The following is a 14218-nucleotide window of genomic DNA, read 5'->3' as shown; positions in this document are numbered from 1 at the left end:
ACACTGGAGTTCATATAGCCTTGAGTTTTGTGGTGTTTAGAAATTTTAATAATAAAAATGCAAGAAAAAAATATACAGAAAAGATTTGTTACTCCTATATATATATAGGCAAAAGTTTTAAAAAGAGGTCTGGCTGGGAGCGGGGGCTCACGCCTGGAATCCCAGCACTTTGGGAGGCCGAGGCGGGCGGATCACAAGGTCAGGAGATCGAGCCCATCCTGGCTAACACGGTGAAACCATGTCTCTACTAAAAATACAAAAAATTAGCCAGGCGTGGTGGTGGGCGCCTGTAGTCCCAGCTACTCGGGAGGCTGAGGCAGGAGAATGGCGTGAACCCGAGAGGAGGAGCTTGCAGTGAGCCGAGATGGCGCCACTGCACTCCAGCCTGGGCAACAGAGCAAGACTCTGTCTCAAAAAAAAAAAGAGGTCTATTTAAGGCATTTCAAGATGTATATGTTACAGTAATAAATAAAGCCAGAGCTGGGAGGAGGGCAGTAGTCACTGCTGGGAATTGGCATGTTCCAAATGCAAAAGTTGTGTCCACTCCTCCGCCTGCCCACTCCTGGAGCGCCTGCGCCATCCCCTTGCCTGCTCACAGCCCCAAACTGTCAAAACCCACATGACCACACTACGCCTTCACAGCTGTGCGTTTCAGGTGAGAGCCTGTGCTTTCAAAACATCTTTTCTATATTTTCCCAAGCAAAATGGAACTAAACTGGAACACTCTTCGCTAGGCTTACTTTTCTCCTACTGGGTGAGAATATGTGGAAAAAAACCAAAGAGCAAGGATATAAGGGTGAACAACCTGAGCTTGTAAGACGCTTTGGTCTTTTTTGAGCAAATCGTTTTTTTTTGCTAATGTTGACACGAAGTTAAAGAAAAGAAATTAGAATTCTATCATGTGTGGCAATTATCTATACCACCATCTTGGCGATTAGACTGAGTTTTCTATTTTCTACTCAAATGATGTATTTTTTGAGGTACTAGAATTGTTACAAATCAGGCTATTGTCAAATTCAAATCTGAACAAGAATATTTGAAGAAAAATGTGTATGTGAAGGAAGAAAAATGAAGACAGTTGAATTTAACATATGAGCTGAAATTTAGGGTGACTCCTTGCTCTTTAGAAAGTCCCAGGCTCCCAGCCTAGGCAACAGAGTGAGACCCTGTCTCTACAAAAAACACAAAAATTAGCCAGGTGCAGTGGAGCACACCTGTAGTCCCAGCTACTCAGAAGGCTGAGGTGAAAGGATGACTCGAGCCCAAAAGGTTGAGGCTGCAGTGAGCTATCATGCACTCCAGCTTGGGTGACAGAGCAAGACCATGTCTCAAAAGCAAAAACAAAAGCAAAAACAAACCAGGCTCAGCCAGGGATGCTAATTCAGTCACGTGTCTCTTCTCAGTCCCACATTGCTTGAATAAAGCAAGATGTATGGGAGTATGAATTATAGTTCTATCTTATTATCATTATTCCTGGAGCACAATCCCATAGGAAAAAACCCCTGGAGTACCCCAGAGTACTCCTCAGTCCTTGGGTGGGGGTGGATGAGGCCTGAGGAGGCCAGGGGCCCAGGCCCAGGCTCCGTGGCTCTACACCATCTTGTATCTTGTCGTTGCGTAGCTGATGAATCACCCTCGCTTTCTCTCTGTGCCTCAACATGAAAAAAATGGGCAGGACTGGCCTGGAGTCCTCTGTAGGAGCGGGGAGGGGGGCACCCCTACTCACCCAGTGCAGGGAGCCCATGCAGAGCTTGGCAGCGAGGAGAGGGATGGTGGCGTCGTCCGGCTTCAGGCGGATACACTCTTTCAGCACCTTCACGGCACGGGCAGACTTGGCAAGAGAAGATTATTTCTGTGAAACTCAAAGCGTTTGACAGAACCGAATACGACAGCCTTCTCAGAGGGGGTTTTGGTCAGGGTGGCCTCCTCGTGGGCTTTTCCAACTTTAAACCCAAGCAAGCGGGGGCCTGGGGCATGTGAAAACCAGAGCCTGTGGCTTCTGAGGGACTGGGGAGTATGCTGGGTTAAAAGCCAGCAGGAATGCTTCCCTGGTGCCACCTGAATTTCGTCCCATACTTGTGTAGCTATTGGAAAATTAAGAAAAATGTAAAGATGGTGGAAATTTGTTCCTATAAAAGATAAATATCCAGTTGAAGGCACAGAATACTAAATTTCTGAATTCACTTAGCTCCAATAATCTTCTATCTCAGGCTTCATTCGCTAAATGGCCCAAATTAACAAGAAAAACAATAGCTACGACCTTTGTTGAGTGTACACACAGCAAGGAACGCACCTCCAAACACCTACGGCGTAGCACCTCATTCCCCTGACAACACATCCACGGAGTGGGTGCTGCTCTCACTCCATTCTACCGAGGAAACTGAGCTACTCAGTAACTTGCCTGGGTCACTCAGCTGGGAGAGCAGCACCAACCTTCCATCCTGCCCTTGGACTCTCTCAGCCCACATTTTCATTCAGTATCATGCACTGACTAATATGACACATTGCTCAAGAAAACCAACAGGTTTCCCCTCCAGGAAATAGCTTAACTCTCGGTTGAGTGTAAAAAATTAGCTCTAGTTTAAGCCATGCCCATGACACCTGATGAAGTCACAATGACTAGAAAGAGACAAATATTTCAGAATTTTTCTTCTCAGTGATAAGTCCATCTTGGCTTCCCAGACAATTAAATCTGATTGTTCACTGAGAATGGACCACGATAGTTTCCCAGAGCGGCTTGAAAGACTTCCATAAAGTCTATCATTCCGTGCAATTCAATGACATTAATCTCTTTGGCCTTAATAGGATAGGCATAAAAAACTGCCCATCACAAAGGGGACTCACTTTTCCAGCAGCCATCAGGGACAGAGCAAACTGGTACCACAGGTGGAACTCCTCAAAGGCAAACTTCATGGCTCTCTCTAGGCACTGGGTGGGAAAGAAAAACAAAGCAGACCTCTGAGAATCGCTGGCGCCGCAACTGCACAAGTGTGAGTTTGTGTCTATGCACGCTAAGGTAAGTCCCATCACATCTGCTTCCCTGGAAAGCTTCAAACATAATCCTCCACCAAAGAGCTCCTACGGAGTCCCCACACAGGATAATGCACCATGCCGGTGGCCAGGATAACCCACAATGGACCAAAATTGTGACAATCCCTGCCCTTGAGTAGCTTTGTATCTGGCACAGGAAAAGAAGCAAATACATCAACAACACAAATACAAAGCCAAACTCAGGAATGCCCCAAGGGCGAGAAACAGGACTGTGGTGAAGTGATCCCAGGAATCAGGAATGGCATCAGGGAGAACAGAAACTGAGCTGGGCCTTCTCCAGCCCAGCCCCACTATGAGAAACCATCAAAGACAGAAACCACAACTTCTTCATCTTCTCAGTACTGGTGCATTGCCTGCCATGGTGAGTAATCTACAAACGGACTTCCCTCTCAGTCAGCGAGGAGCCTCTGGTCCCTGCACAGGGTGACATGATGATGTTAGAGCTTTAGGAAGATCGTGGGGGACTGGGATGAGTGGGGTGAGGAGGAAGACCTTGATGGAGGCAGGCCAGGAACAAAGTGGACAGAATGGTCCAGGGGCTTCAGAATCAAGAAATGTGTCCAAGGTCAGATCAGCAAGGATGGGTCACCTGTGGAAGCATGTGGGGACTGGGGAGGCATAGGATGTGCCCAAAGTTTCTGGCGCGCATACCTGGGGGAAAATCCATGCCACAGAAGGCCCTTGTATATGCACGAGTGTGAGTGAGTGAGTGAGTGCATGTGTTTGAGAGAGGGGGAGAGAAGGGGAGGTTTTTGTGGGTTTTTTTGTTTTGTTTTGTTTTGTTTTAGGAGAAAGGGAGAATGGGGAAGGAAGTTGTCATGAACGAGTTTGGCATGGGAAATACTGAGTTCGAGGCATCATGAGGTAATTTACCAGAGACATTCTGGGACCTCAAGAGAAAGATCTAACAGAAGACAAACATTTGAGAAAAGAACTGAAGTTACTGGAAGAGATCAGATCAGTCCAGAAGAGTATTCAGAGAGAAGGCAGCAGGGCCAGACTACGGAAAGGGAGAGCAAAAGGATCTGGAAAGGTGGGCAAAGAAGGGAGCTGGGACAGCAGTGTTACGACACAGAGAGGGCCCCGGGAAGGGGCCAACGGGGCCAGCGGCAACAGAGGCCAAGAAAACACCCGAATCGACTGGGTGACGAGCTCTGCAAGTGTGGCTTTGGGGGACACGGGAGGAGAACATAGGCCATGGGGACCAATAAGCAAAGAAAAGATGGAGATGGGGCATGAAGGAAGGATGTGTGGGGTGAAGAAGGGCTCTTCATCTACGTGCTTAATTTTTCATAGAGGCAACTCAAGCCTCTCGCTACCATGAGCAGAACGAGCATGCAGAGTGAAGACCCCGGGGAGATAAATCAGGTCCCAGAAGACTAGAGGGAGCCAGGTCCCCGGAACAAACGTTTCCCTGCTGAGAGGCCTTCTCTTAGGGAGGCAAGATCCTCCAGATAAGGAGGAGAGAATGGCAGGCCCTGTCGGGCCCAGCCAATTTTCTCTGTAAAGATGGAATGAGGTGGGTGCTAGGAGGAAAAGAAAAGAATAGTGGCAGGAGGTTTTAAAAAGAACAGAGGCGGCTGGGCGCAGTGGCTCACACCTGTAATCCCAGCACTTAGGGAGGCTGAGGCAAGAGGATCACTGGAGGCCAGGAGTTCAAGACCAGCTGAGGCAACATAGTGAGACCCCGTCTCTACAAAAAAAGTAAAAAAAATTAGCTGGGTGTGGTAGTGCACACTTGTAGTCCCAGTTACTCAGGAGGCTGAGGAGGCAGAATAGCTTGAGCCCAGGAGGCTGAGGCTAAGGCGAGCTGTGATCGCATCACTGCACTCCAGCCTGGGCAACAGAGCAAGATGACCCTGTCAAAAAGAAGAAAAGAAAAGAAGGGCAGAAAAAGAAAAACAATGCAAAAAATAGAAGAAGGTTTAAACAACAACAAAAGCCCCTTCCACCAAAGGGGACAGAAGGCTCCCAGCAGGGTCAGCTCAGAGACTGGTGTGAGCACGCAGTGGAGCCTGCACCACTGTGTTGCCACCTTCTTTGGTGCTGCTAGGTGGCCAGTGCAGGAGCAGAGGAAAATGATGGGATGCTCAGGATTCATGGACAGTCAAGGAGGGAGGGCAGGGAGGTGGGGACCTGGAGACAAGGAGCTGCAGTGAAGGTGATAAATGGGTAAAGGTAAAGTGAGGTGGTGGGAGAGGAGAGAAAAGAATTCTAGAATTTTAAATGGCATATACAAAGGTCACACAGTAAATATCATGCCAGCTGGTTAACTGTGAAAAGCTGTTCTGACAAAAACATATTCTATTTAAAAGTAAAGTACTAAGCATTAATAAGCACCTAGTGCTTGGCGATGGCACAGGGTGGGCATCCGAAGATCTTAAGCAAGGTGAACATGGGCAATGTGTTCAGGGCTGGCTGCGGGCCTCATCCTATGCCATGAGACATCAGCAGGAGGGGCTCGGTGAGGCCTCCAGGAGAGTCCTTTAAAAGTAGGGCATTCTCTGCCAGCACCCACTTTGCTCTCAGCCCTGCCCCTTCAAAGCCGGAAGTAGGGTGGCCAGGAACACTGAGCAGAAAGAAAGTGTGTGGCCCTGATGCCATGAGGTGCTGCAGCTACTGCACCAGCCTCTCGCAGGCTTCTTGTAGGATGAACCAAATAAACTCCGCTTTGGCTAAGCCACTGCATGCTGGTTTTGTTAATTACATCTGCACACACTCCTCACTAGTGCGGACACCAAGAGGCAGACCTGGAATCTGAACCTGAACCCAGGGCCCTCTTAGCTGCTTTGCTGTACTGAGGAAGGTGTCACTGTGCCTTTAAGGAGTGCAGCGGGAAGGGAGAAATGAAAGCAGCATGCTGAGATCAAGTAGGCAAGACAGGGTGGCAGGAGAGAACTAACCCAGGTCTGGGAGGCATGGGCTGGGACTAAGTGGGGGAGGACAAGTGTGATGGAGGATGCTAAGCAGTGAAAAGCCAGCAGTGCCTAGAAACTGACTTGGGTATGGGAATGAGGGATGATGGAGGAGGAGGAGATGAGAATGATCACAGTGGCTGAAATGAGGCACTGGGAGCCGGTATGTGGAGAGATGGTAGATAATCAAAAATGAGGATCGTTCTAACAGCCCTACTCAACCAATATGTTGCAATATCACCACTAAGTACTTAAATATACTTAGTAAGTACTTAAACACTAAGTACTTAAACATTTAAATGTTTAAATGGTTTTTTGTCCTCCTTTTGCTAAGAGGAATAATAAATATCAACTGTTCTCCTGATCAACAAAAGGAGCTCGGCAACTGAAACAGTCTGTTCTGAATCAAAAAGCTAGATGCTATAAATAAGTGTGCACCCTTTTTTTCTTGCATGCCAAAGGCTAACAGTCTCATTAAACTCTGTGAAGCACATTCACCGGAGGCCTAATTGGTACAGAGCTGCGTTCCAGGTGCTACAGGAAAGAAAAACAGCCCCAGTCCTCATCAGGAGTAGAATCACGGGATCCTGTGGCTGGCAGATCACTTGGGGAGCATCTAGTTGAAGCCCCCAAAGGAGAGGGCACTTGTCATTCTGGCTGCCTGTTACTGCAAATCTCTTCCGATTTTGGCGGCGGGGAAGAGCAGGCACTCCCAAAAAGAGAAGCGATAGGAATGTGGCACACGCGTGGCATGCAGACAGCCAATCACATGCTCCTGCCAGCCTCTGAATCTGCAGGTAGGGAGGCAGGGAAGGGGCCTCTGGAACTCGTTCCAAGTGTTCCAAGTGTTCCAAGCGCCCTGAGTGAGCTGGGGCCTCCCAAATTGGGGCAGGGCCTTTGTCTCCCTGAATCTGTTCCAGTCTCTTCTTCAGCCTCTAGTGGAACTGGTAAGCTTAGCAGTGCAGATGGGTAAGTTCCTTTTCTGCTTAACAAGTCAGGTTCCATCACCTACAGCCAAGGCCCTGACGGTATGCCCAATCAAACGCTTCAGGCTCCTCCTGTAACAATCCCTACCTTCCAGCCCCCAACAAGTTGTAGCGCTTCTGCCTGAGAACCCTTCAGAATAGGGAGTACACAACCTGAATGGCAGCTAGGAATACAGAATCAAGGTGCACAACAGATTGGGTGTGTGAATTCAGGCAAGCAATTAACCACTGTGTGCCTAGATTCCTCACTGTAAAATGGGAAATGTGACAGTAATTAATGTAGAGAGTTACTAAGATTAAGTTAGTTACTACATACAATGCCACAGGAAATAGCACCTCAGAAACAGGCTAGTGAGTGCTAAACAAACGTTAGCTATTATTCCTTTTTAAAAATTTTAACATTCTTATATTAGGAATGGAAATACAACAAATTATATCATACCTATCACTTTACCCAGATTCAATGTACGAAAACTCAAATTTACAATGCATTACATCAGAAATAAATACCTTTACAAAATGTTTACAGAACTTTATGAAATGTTTCCTCATTTTAGAAAAGGATTCAATCTGAGACCCTTGAGAATAGGGCACAACTTCAGAGAACTGGACCAGAATGTATGCTTATTCTTCATTTCTTTAACAAGTGTGGTAACATTTACCCTGTAGCCAGGCACTATTTTAATTACTTTATAAGCATTGCCTCATTGGGTGATCCTAAGGACCCTGCAAAGTACAAGGCAAGTCCCTTTATCATCATCCATTTGCAGGTGAAGAAACTGAGGTGCAGAGGTGTTAAGGGAGTACACGGGCCTCTGAGTCAGTGGTGGAGCCAGATGGGAGTGAAGTGGTCTGGTTCCAGAGACTGAGCTCTTCACCACAACACTACTGCCTCTGAAACTTTAATTACATCGTGCCACTCACACTTCACGTATCAGGCCCACTCATGCTGCAGAAAGCAAAGTACAGCTAAATAAAAAGCCTCTAAAAAGGCCACATACTTCTTGAACTATTTCAGAGACTCAGCAATATATATATATATATTTTTTTTTGCTGCTAATGGGGACCCTTGCTTGAGGCTACTAAGGACGGAGACCTTTCCAGCTAGTAGAAGTGTCAATCAACTTTATTGATCCCACGATATCCACCAGCACCACCACAGCCAGTGGTGCCACATCTCCAGCCCATCGCAAAGTTCTCAACCAACAAAGATTACACGAGTCCTGTGTTTCCTCTACAGGTAGCATCTCTCTCAGTTCCCTCCTAGTTTGGACCTCTTTCTCGTAATAATAACAACCTATCTCCCATAACAAGCCAAGAGGGTGTCCTAAAGAGAGTTAGGAAATCTGGGTCAATTACAGATTAGCCCTCCACCCCAATTCAGAAGGGTGTGAGCTCTGGCATCGCAGCCGATGGTGCTGCCTGCCAGTGAGCTCTTGGCATCTTATGAGATACAGTGACGGCACGCCAGCTTTGGAAAATTGCCCAGACAGCTTCAGATGCTCCTGAAATGCTGATGCCAAGCATGCTGCCTGGATATATAACATGTCCTCCCCTATGTTTCCGTAAACATGAAGATTACATAAACCCCTAAGCAGTTCAGGTCAACCGTACCTCAACTACAAAAGGAGACTCCCTGCCAAAAAAACACACCCATGGTAAAGGAATGTGGGTTGTCACTGGGGGCATTTGCTATCCACAACCCTTGCCCCTTAGGCTGTTTGCTCATCCCAGTTCTGTTTGCCTATCCCTTTTTAAGAACCCTATCATGTGTGTATGTGGCAGAGTAAAAAATTGCAGTTTTAATGTTGTGGGGAGATGGAGAACATAAAATAAAAGCGTTCACATTTTTTATTTTTTAAATATTTATTTATTTGCTTATTTATTTATTTTGAGACAGGGTCTTGCTCTGTCACCCAGACTGCAGTGTAGTGGCACAATCTCAGCTCAGTGCGACCTCCACCTCCTGGGTTCAAGCGATTCTCCTGCCTCAGCCTCCCGAGTAGCTGAGATTACAGGTGCCTGCCACCACGCCTGGCTAATTTTTTGTATTTTTAGTAGAGACGGGGTTTCACCATGTTGGCCTGGCTGGTCTTGAACTCCTGACCTCAGGTGATCCACCTACTTCAGCCTCCCAAAGTGCTGGGATTACAGGCTTGAGCCACCATACCCAGCTGCATTCACATTTTAATAATGGTTCCAGTGAAAAAGATGCATTGATAAAAACAGACTTTTCAGAAGATGGCAGGTGTTCTGTGCATGGGGGACATATAAGAGAGTGCTTTAATCACCCAAGCCCAGCACACAGGGCGTGAGGACAACAAGAGTAGTCACATGGTGAAAGCACTGGCTCTGGGGCCAGGCTGCCTATCTCAATTCAAGCTCCCCCCTCCCAGCCATGGGGTTGTAATCGGGGTTAAATGCAGAAATACATGTGAAATGCTCAAAAGAGTGTCTGGCCCGCATTGAAGGCTATCAATGGGCTGGCTTTTATGAAACAAAGCAAGAGCAGGTCTTCAGGGTTCTGAAGGGCAGATGAAGGGGATAATGAGAACCCCTGGGGATGAGGGTGAGCACACCAGTGGACGGCAAAGGCAGTGTGAATAGGAGTCTTTGAGTGGCACGAGCTCGATTCTGGCCCCTTTTCCACTTCTGGAGTCCAGCGGAGGGCTGGCAGGGTGGGCCTAGGAAGGGAAGTGGGGCCAGTCCAGAGCTGTAGATCCCTGAGTCACCCACGCAGAACAGCAGGTGACATCTCCAAATCACCTCCCTCACAAGAAAAGAAGATGGATTTGGCAATGGTATTATTTCTACCAGGAAAGATAGCCCCATTCGCTGTAATCACATGACTGCCACCTCTCTAATCCCAGATAACATTCATTTAATACCACGAATATTTGGTAGAACAATAATTAGACTCTAAATGGCATCCTAATCATTGAAGTGTGAGTCAAAATGTCACTTGCAAAAATGGTTCCTTTTGGTAACAAGAGCTTATGCCTTTCCAGTCTCTTTTTCCGGCTTTTCATAAATCAGCCATCTTTGAGGGGCTCCAGGAATGAGAAGCTTTTCTGGCATCAGAAAGGGATTTAGCAATTACCTCCCTAGTACATAAAGCCCAATTACACAAACAGGGTGTGCGGCAGCGACAGCTGTACAGTACCACAAGCACAGCAAAACCAAAGTCTATTTTTGGAATTCAAGGGTAAGATTCTGCATCCAAATCCCATTGGGGAGTGGGCAGAAATAAAATAATCAGACACCCCTCAAATTTAGCCTGAAGTCTACATCCAAAATTCATCACTATTAAAAGACAACAAATAGCATAGTGAACTGCCATCATTATTTACCTCATAGACAGGTCAGCCATATCCTAAAAGTTCTTATGACATAGATCCTTCAGTTCATCAGGGAGACTTTCTCTTCCACATTGTGTATACTTCACGAGTCAGTTAATCAAATTCCTTGCAGTTGTGTAACCGATTGTTTTTAAACATGATATATACAAAATATTTCACTTCCTTAACTTTTAGCAATAAAAAAACTCTGCAAGCTATTCAAACATTTTGGGCCATCATCTTAGATCCACAGACTGACAGAATCACAGAGCAATTTGAGGCCTTTGAGATTATCTGATCCCATTCTTACTTTATGGATATGGAAACTAAGACCCAGAGAGGAGACAGGACCTCCCCAGGGCTGCACACAGTGGCACACCTAGAGTAAGAGCCAAGGTCTCATGATCCCCGACTCCTAAACTTTTTATTGTTGTTAGATAGAGTTTTGCTCTTGTTGCCTAGGCTGGAGTGCAATGGCACGACCTCGGCTTACTGCAACCTCTACTTCCTGGGTTCAAGTGATTCTCCTGCCTCAGCCTCCCAAGTAGCTGGGATTGCAGGCGTGCACCACCATACCTGGCTAATTTTGCATTTTTAGTAGAGACATGGTTTCACTATGTTGGCTGGGCTGGTCTCAACCTCCTGACCTCAGGTGATATGCCCGCCTTGGCCTCCCAAAGTGCTCGGATTACAGGTGTGAGCCACTGCGCCGGCACTCCTAAATTAACTAAAAATGAAAGTACAAATTAAAATAGAGTTTGAGAGGTCTATATACAGGAGCCTGGGTCCAGGAAAAGCTTCTAAAAGGCATACTTATGGGACTCTCAGCTACAAATGAAAGTCCCCCTCCTCGCCCCAAATTTGGAGAAAACACAGACATCAAAACTTGCTCAAGTTTTCTCTCCTTATATTGGAAATAAAGCAAATGTATCCATGCCCCACCCCTTCCCATTTCTCTTTTTGCTTTAAAACAGCAATACTGCTCCAAACAGGGAAGTCTCAGAGTTTTATTGCTTTGGCAAACACTTAAAGGATATCATTGCCTCTGGCCACGGTGAGAGGAGTAGAGTGGGTTGTTTTCAAAGGTCATAGACTTTATTATAGAATTTGAATGCTGGATGCAGTTTTCTGGCATGCTTTCCTCTCTACAAATCAAGTAGACCAAGCATGCACATTGAGTAAGGGGTCTCCACGGTCCTACTCAAATACTACTCCATCCACTGCTTTGCCAGTGTAGCTGTTCCTTGCAAAATGCACTGAATTCACAAAATGGGCATTCCATTCCTCCTGTCTCCTCAATTGCCTCTCACCTTTGGCCTTTTCAGTCTCTCTTCCCTGGCTTGGGGCACCAGGTTTTAACCCTTCAACCATGGCTGCCGCTTAGCCCATGCCAGGACTAAGGGAGGAAGTAAGGAGTTGAAAGTGCAGCAGCCTGGGACACACCATGCACAAAATAGCAGCACAGTAAATGCTCGAATGAAGGCTGGACAGAGAATTGGGATCCATTCTTTTGGAGATCCTTTAAGGAGGGCCACAGCAAACATGGAGGCAGGGAGGAGTACTGGAATTACCAAGACTGGAGACGATGACAGAGCAGAAAGGACTGAAGCAGGGTCACTGAGCTATGGCCTGAGGGCCCAATGTGACCTACTGCTTGTTTTTAGAGTCCAAAAGTTAAGAATTGTACTTATAGCTGAACGTTCACCATCAATTTGGTGAGAGGGGTTATTAACTTTAAACCCAAATTAAGCAAGATGTTATCCCCTACCCCCACAAACAACCCCATTCTTCTCATTCATGAATCTATGTTACAAACCTTGTACTCATTATATTTTGAGTTTCATTGATTAAAACTTTGTGGAAATTTGTTTTCTCTCTTGTTATACCTACATGCTATTCTTGATTTTGTCTCTTAGCCTTTGAAGCCTAGAATATTTAGCATCTGGCCCTTTAATTTGCTGACCCTTGTTCTAAAGGAACCAACCGGGGGCACTTTAGGTTGAAGGAAAAAAGACAATATGACAATTGTCTTCAAAATTTGGTGGACTCTAAGGGGAGGAGGAGTCATCCATTACCAGGGCATCTTTACTATGGAACATTCTCCCACCCTATGAAGAAAGAGGCAGATCTAGACACATGGATCTGGTACAATCTTCAGGATAGATCACCGGCTGGATAAAACATAGATTTTTATGTCCTGTGGCATGCTACTTTTGCACTGAATGGGGACACGCACATATGCATAGTGGCTTATGGATTTACAGTCAGTCTTTAGAAGTATACACAAGTAACTTCCTCTTCATGTTCCCCTTGGCTCTGTTGTAATACTTCCCTTGTGCATACATTACCTGCTCAAAATAGATAATAAGACCAACCAAAAAAAAAAGAAAAAAAATTGGTAGACTGTCAGTGAGGTGGGGCTGGACTTGCCCTATTGCTCCAAAAAGACACAATAGATAGAAATTACAAGGAGACTCATTTTAGATCAATCCTTTCTAATAACCACAGAGGAATCGAATGATATATATTACCCATCAATTGCTGTGCTGGCTACATTATAGTCATTATCTTACTAAGCTTCCTAACAGTCTCTGATGTAGGAGCTCAGAAGGGCCAGTAGCTTTCTCAAAGTCTCACAGCTAGGAAAGGGCAGAGCCAGAATTTGAACACAGAATTTGACTCCAGGGCTGAATTTTTTTACTATACAGTGGGTACTTCCCTATAAAAGGGTCAAGGATCATCTGCCAGAGTTACTATTTCATACAAAGGAGATTTTTAAATTAGAAAGCAGATTATTAATACCACCAATAATAATAGTAACATGCACTTTTTACAGTAACATACATTATCTCCTTAATCCTCACAATAACATTCCAAGGTAGATCTTATTATTATCTATGTTTTCCATATAAGGGGACAGGTTCAGAGAGGTAATGGAATCTGTTCAAGTTTATATTCAGCATGTAAAGTAGCAGAACTAAGATTATAACACAGGTCTGATGTTAAACTATGATGCATTGTTGAGATGGTAATGTCATCCAAAGTGACCTATAAATTCAATGCATCCCTATCAAAATTTCAACTTTTTTTTTTTTTTGCAGTAATGGAAAAGCCAATCCTCAAATTCATATGGAATTGTAAGAGATCCGGAATAGCCAAAACAAACTGGAAAAAGAACAAAGTTAAAAGACTCCATACTTCCTGATTTCAAAGCTTACTACTAAGCTGCAGAAATCAAAACAGTATGGTATTACATAAAAATACATATACAGACCAAAGACAGAATTAAGATTCCAGGAAAAAATTCACACATTTATGGCCAATTGATATTTGATAAGGGTGCCAAGTCCATTGAATAGGGCAAAGAATAGTTTTTTCAACAAATGGTGTTAGGACAACTGGATTTCCACATGCCAAAGAATGGAGTTGGACTCCTACCTCACACCATATACAAAAAAAAAAAACTATAAATGGACAAACAGTTCAAATATAAGAGCAAAACTGTAAAATCCTTAGAGGAAAACAAAGGAGTAAACCTTCATGAATTTGGATTTGGCAATGGATTCTTAGTTATGACACCAAGAGCATAAGCAACAAAATAAAAAATAGATACACCGGACTTAATCAAGACGTAAAACTTTTGCACATCAAAAGACATTTCAAGAAAGTGAAGCTGGGCATGGTAGCTCATGCCTGTAATCTTAGCACTTTAGGAGGCCAAGACAGGAGGGTTTGAGGCCAAGAGTTTGAGACCAGTCCAAGCTGGTTTCTACAATCTCTACAAAAAAAAAAAAAGAAAAGCAGGTGTGGTATCTCTAAAAATATAGTTGACCAGAGTTTATTATTTAGACTTTAAAATAGGCAAAAGACTTGAATAGTAGTTTTACCAAAGAAGATATACAAATGGCCAATAAGCCCATAAAAAGAT

General features: G+C 45.0%; 1 protein-coding gene across 1 annotated transcript in view; it reads right to left on the bottom strand.

Annotated features, from left to right (window-relative positions):
• The window catches only part of TTC7B (tetratricopeptide repeat domain 7B), a 248079-nt gene that overhangs the window by 118061 nt on the left and 115800 nt on the right, over positions 1-14218 (bottom strand). The window contains exons 9-10 of the mRNA XM_011949417.1: positions 2845-2928; positions 1727-1831 (exon numbers count right to left, since the gene is read on the bottom strand). Of these exons, the coding sequence (XP_011804807.1) occupies positions 1727-1831; positions 2845-2928 (189 nt within the window). The remainder of the gene's footprint in view (positions 1-1726; positions 1832-2844; positions 2929-14218) is intronic.

Source organism: Colobus angolensis, unplaced genomic scaffold (genome assembly GCF_000951035.1).
Source record: "Colobus angolensis palliatus isolate OR3802 unplaced genomic scaffold, Cang.pa_1.0 Scaffold3, whole genome shotgun sequence".
NCBI lineage: Eukaryota > Metazoa > Chordata > Mammalia > Primates > Cercopithecidae > Colobus > Colobus angolensis.
Note: the sequence above shows the minus strand (reverse complement) of the source record. Positions and strands in the feature narration are given on the sequence as shown.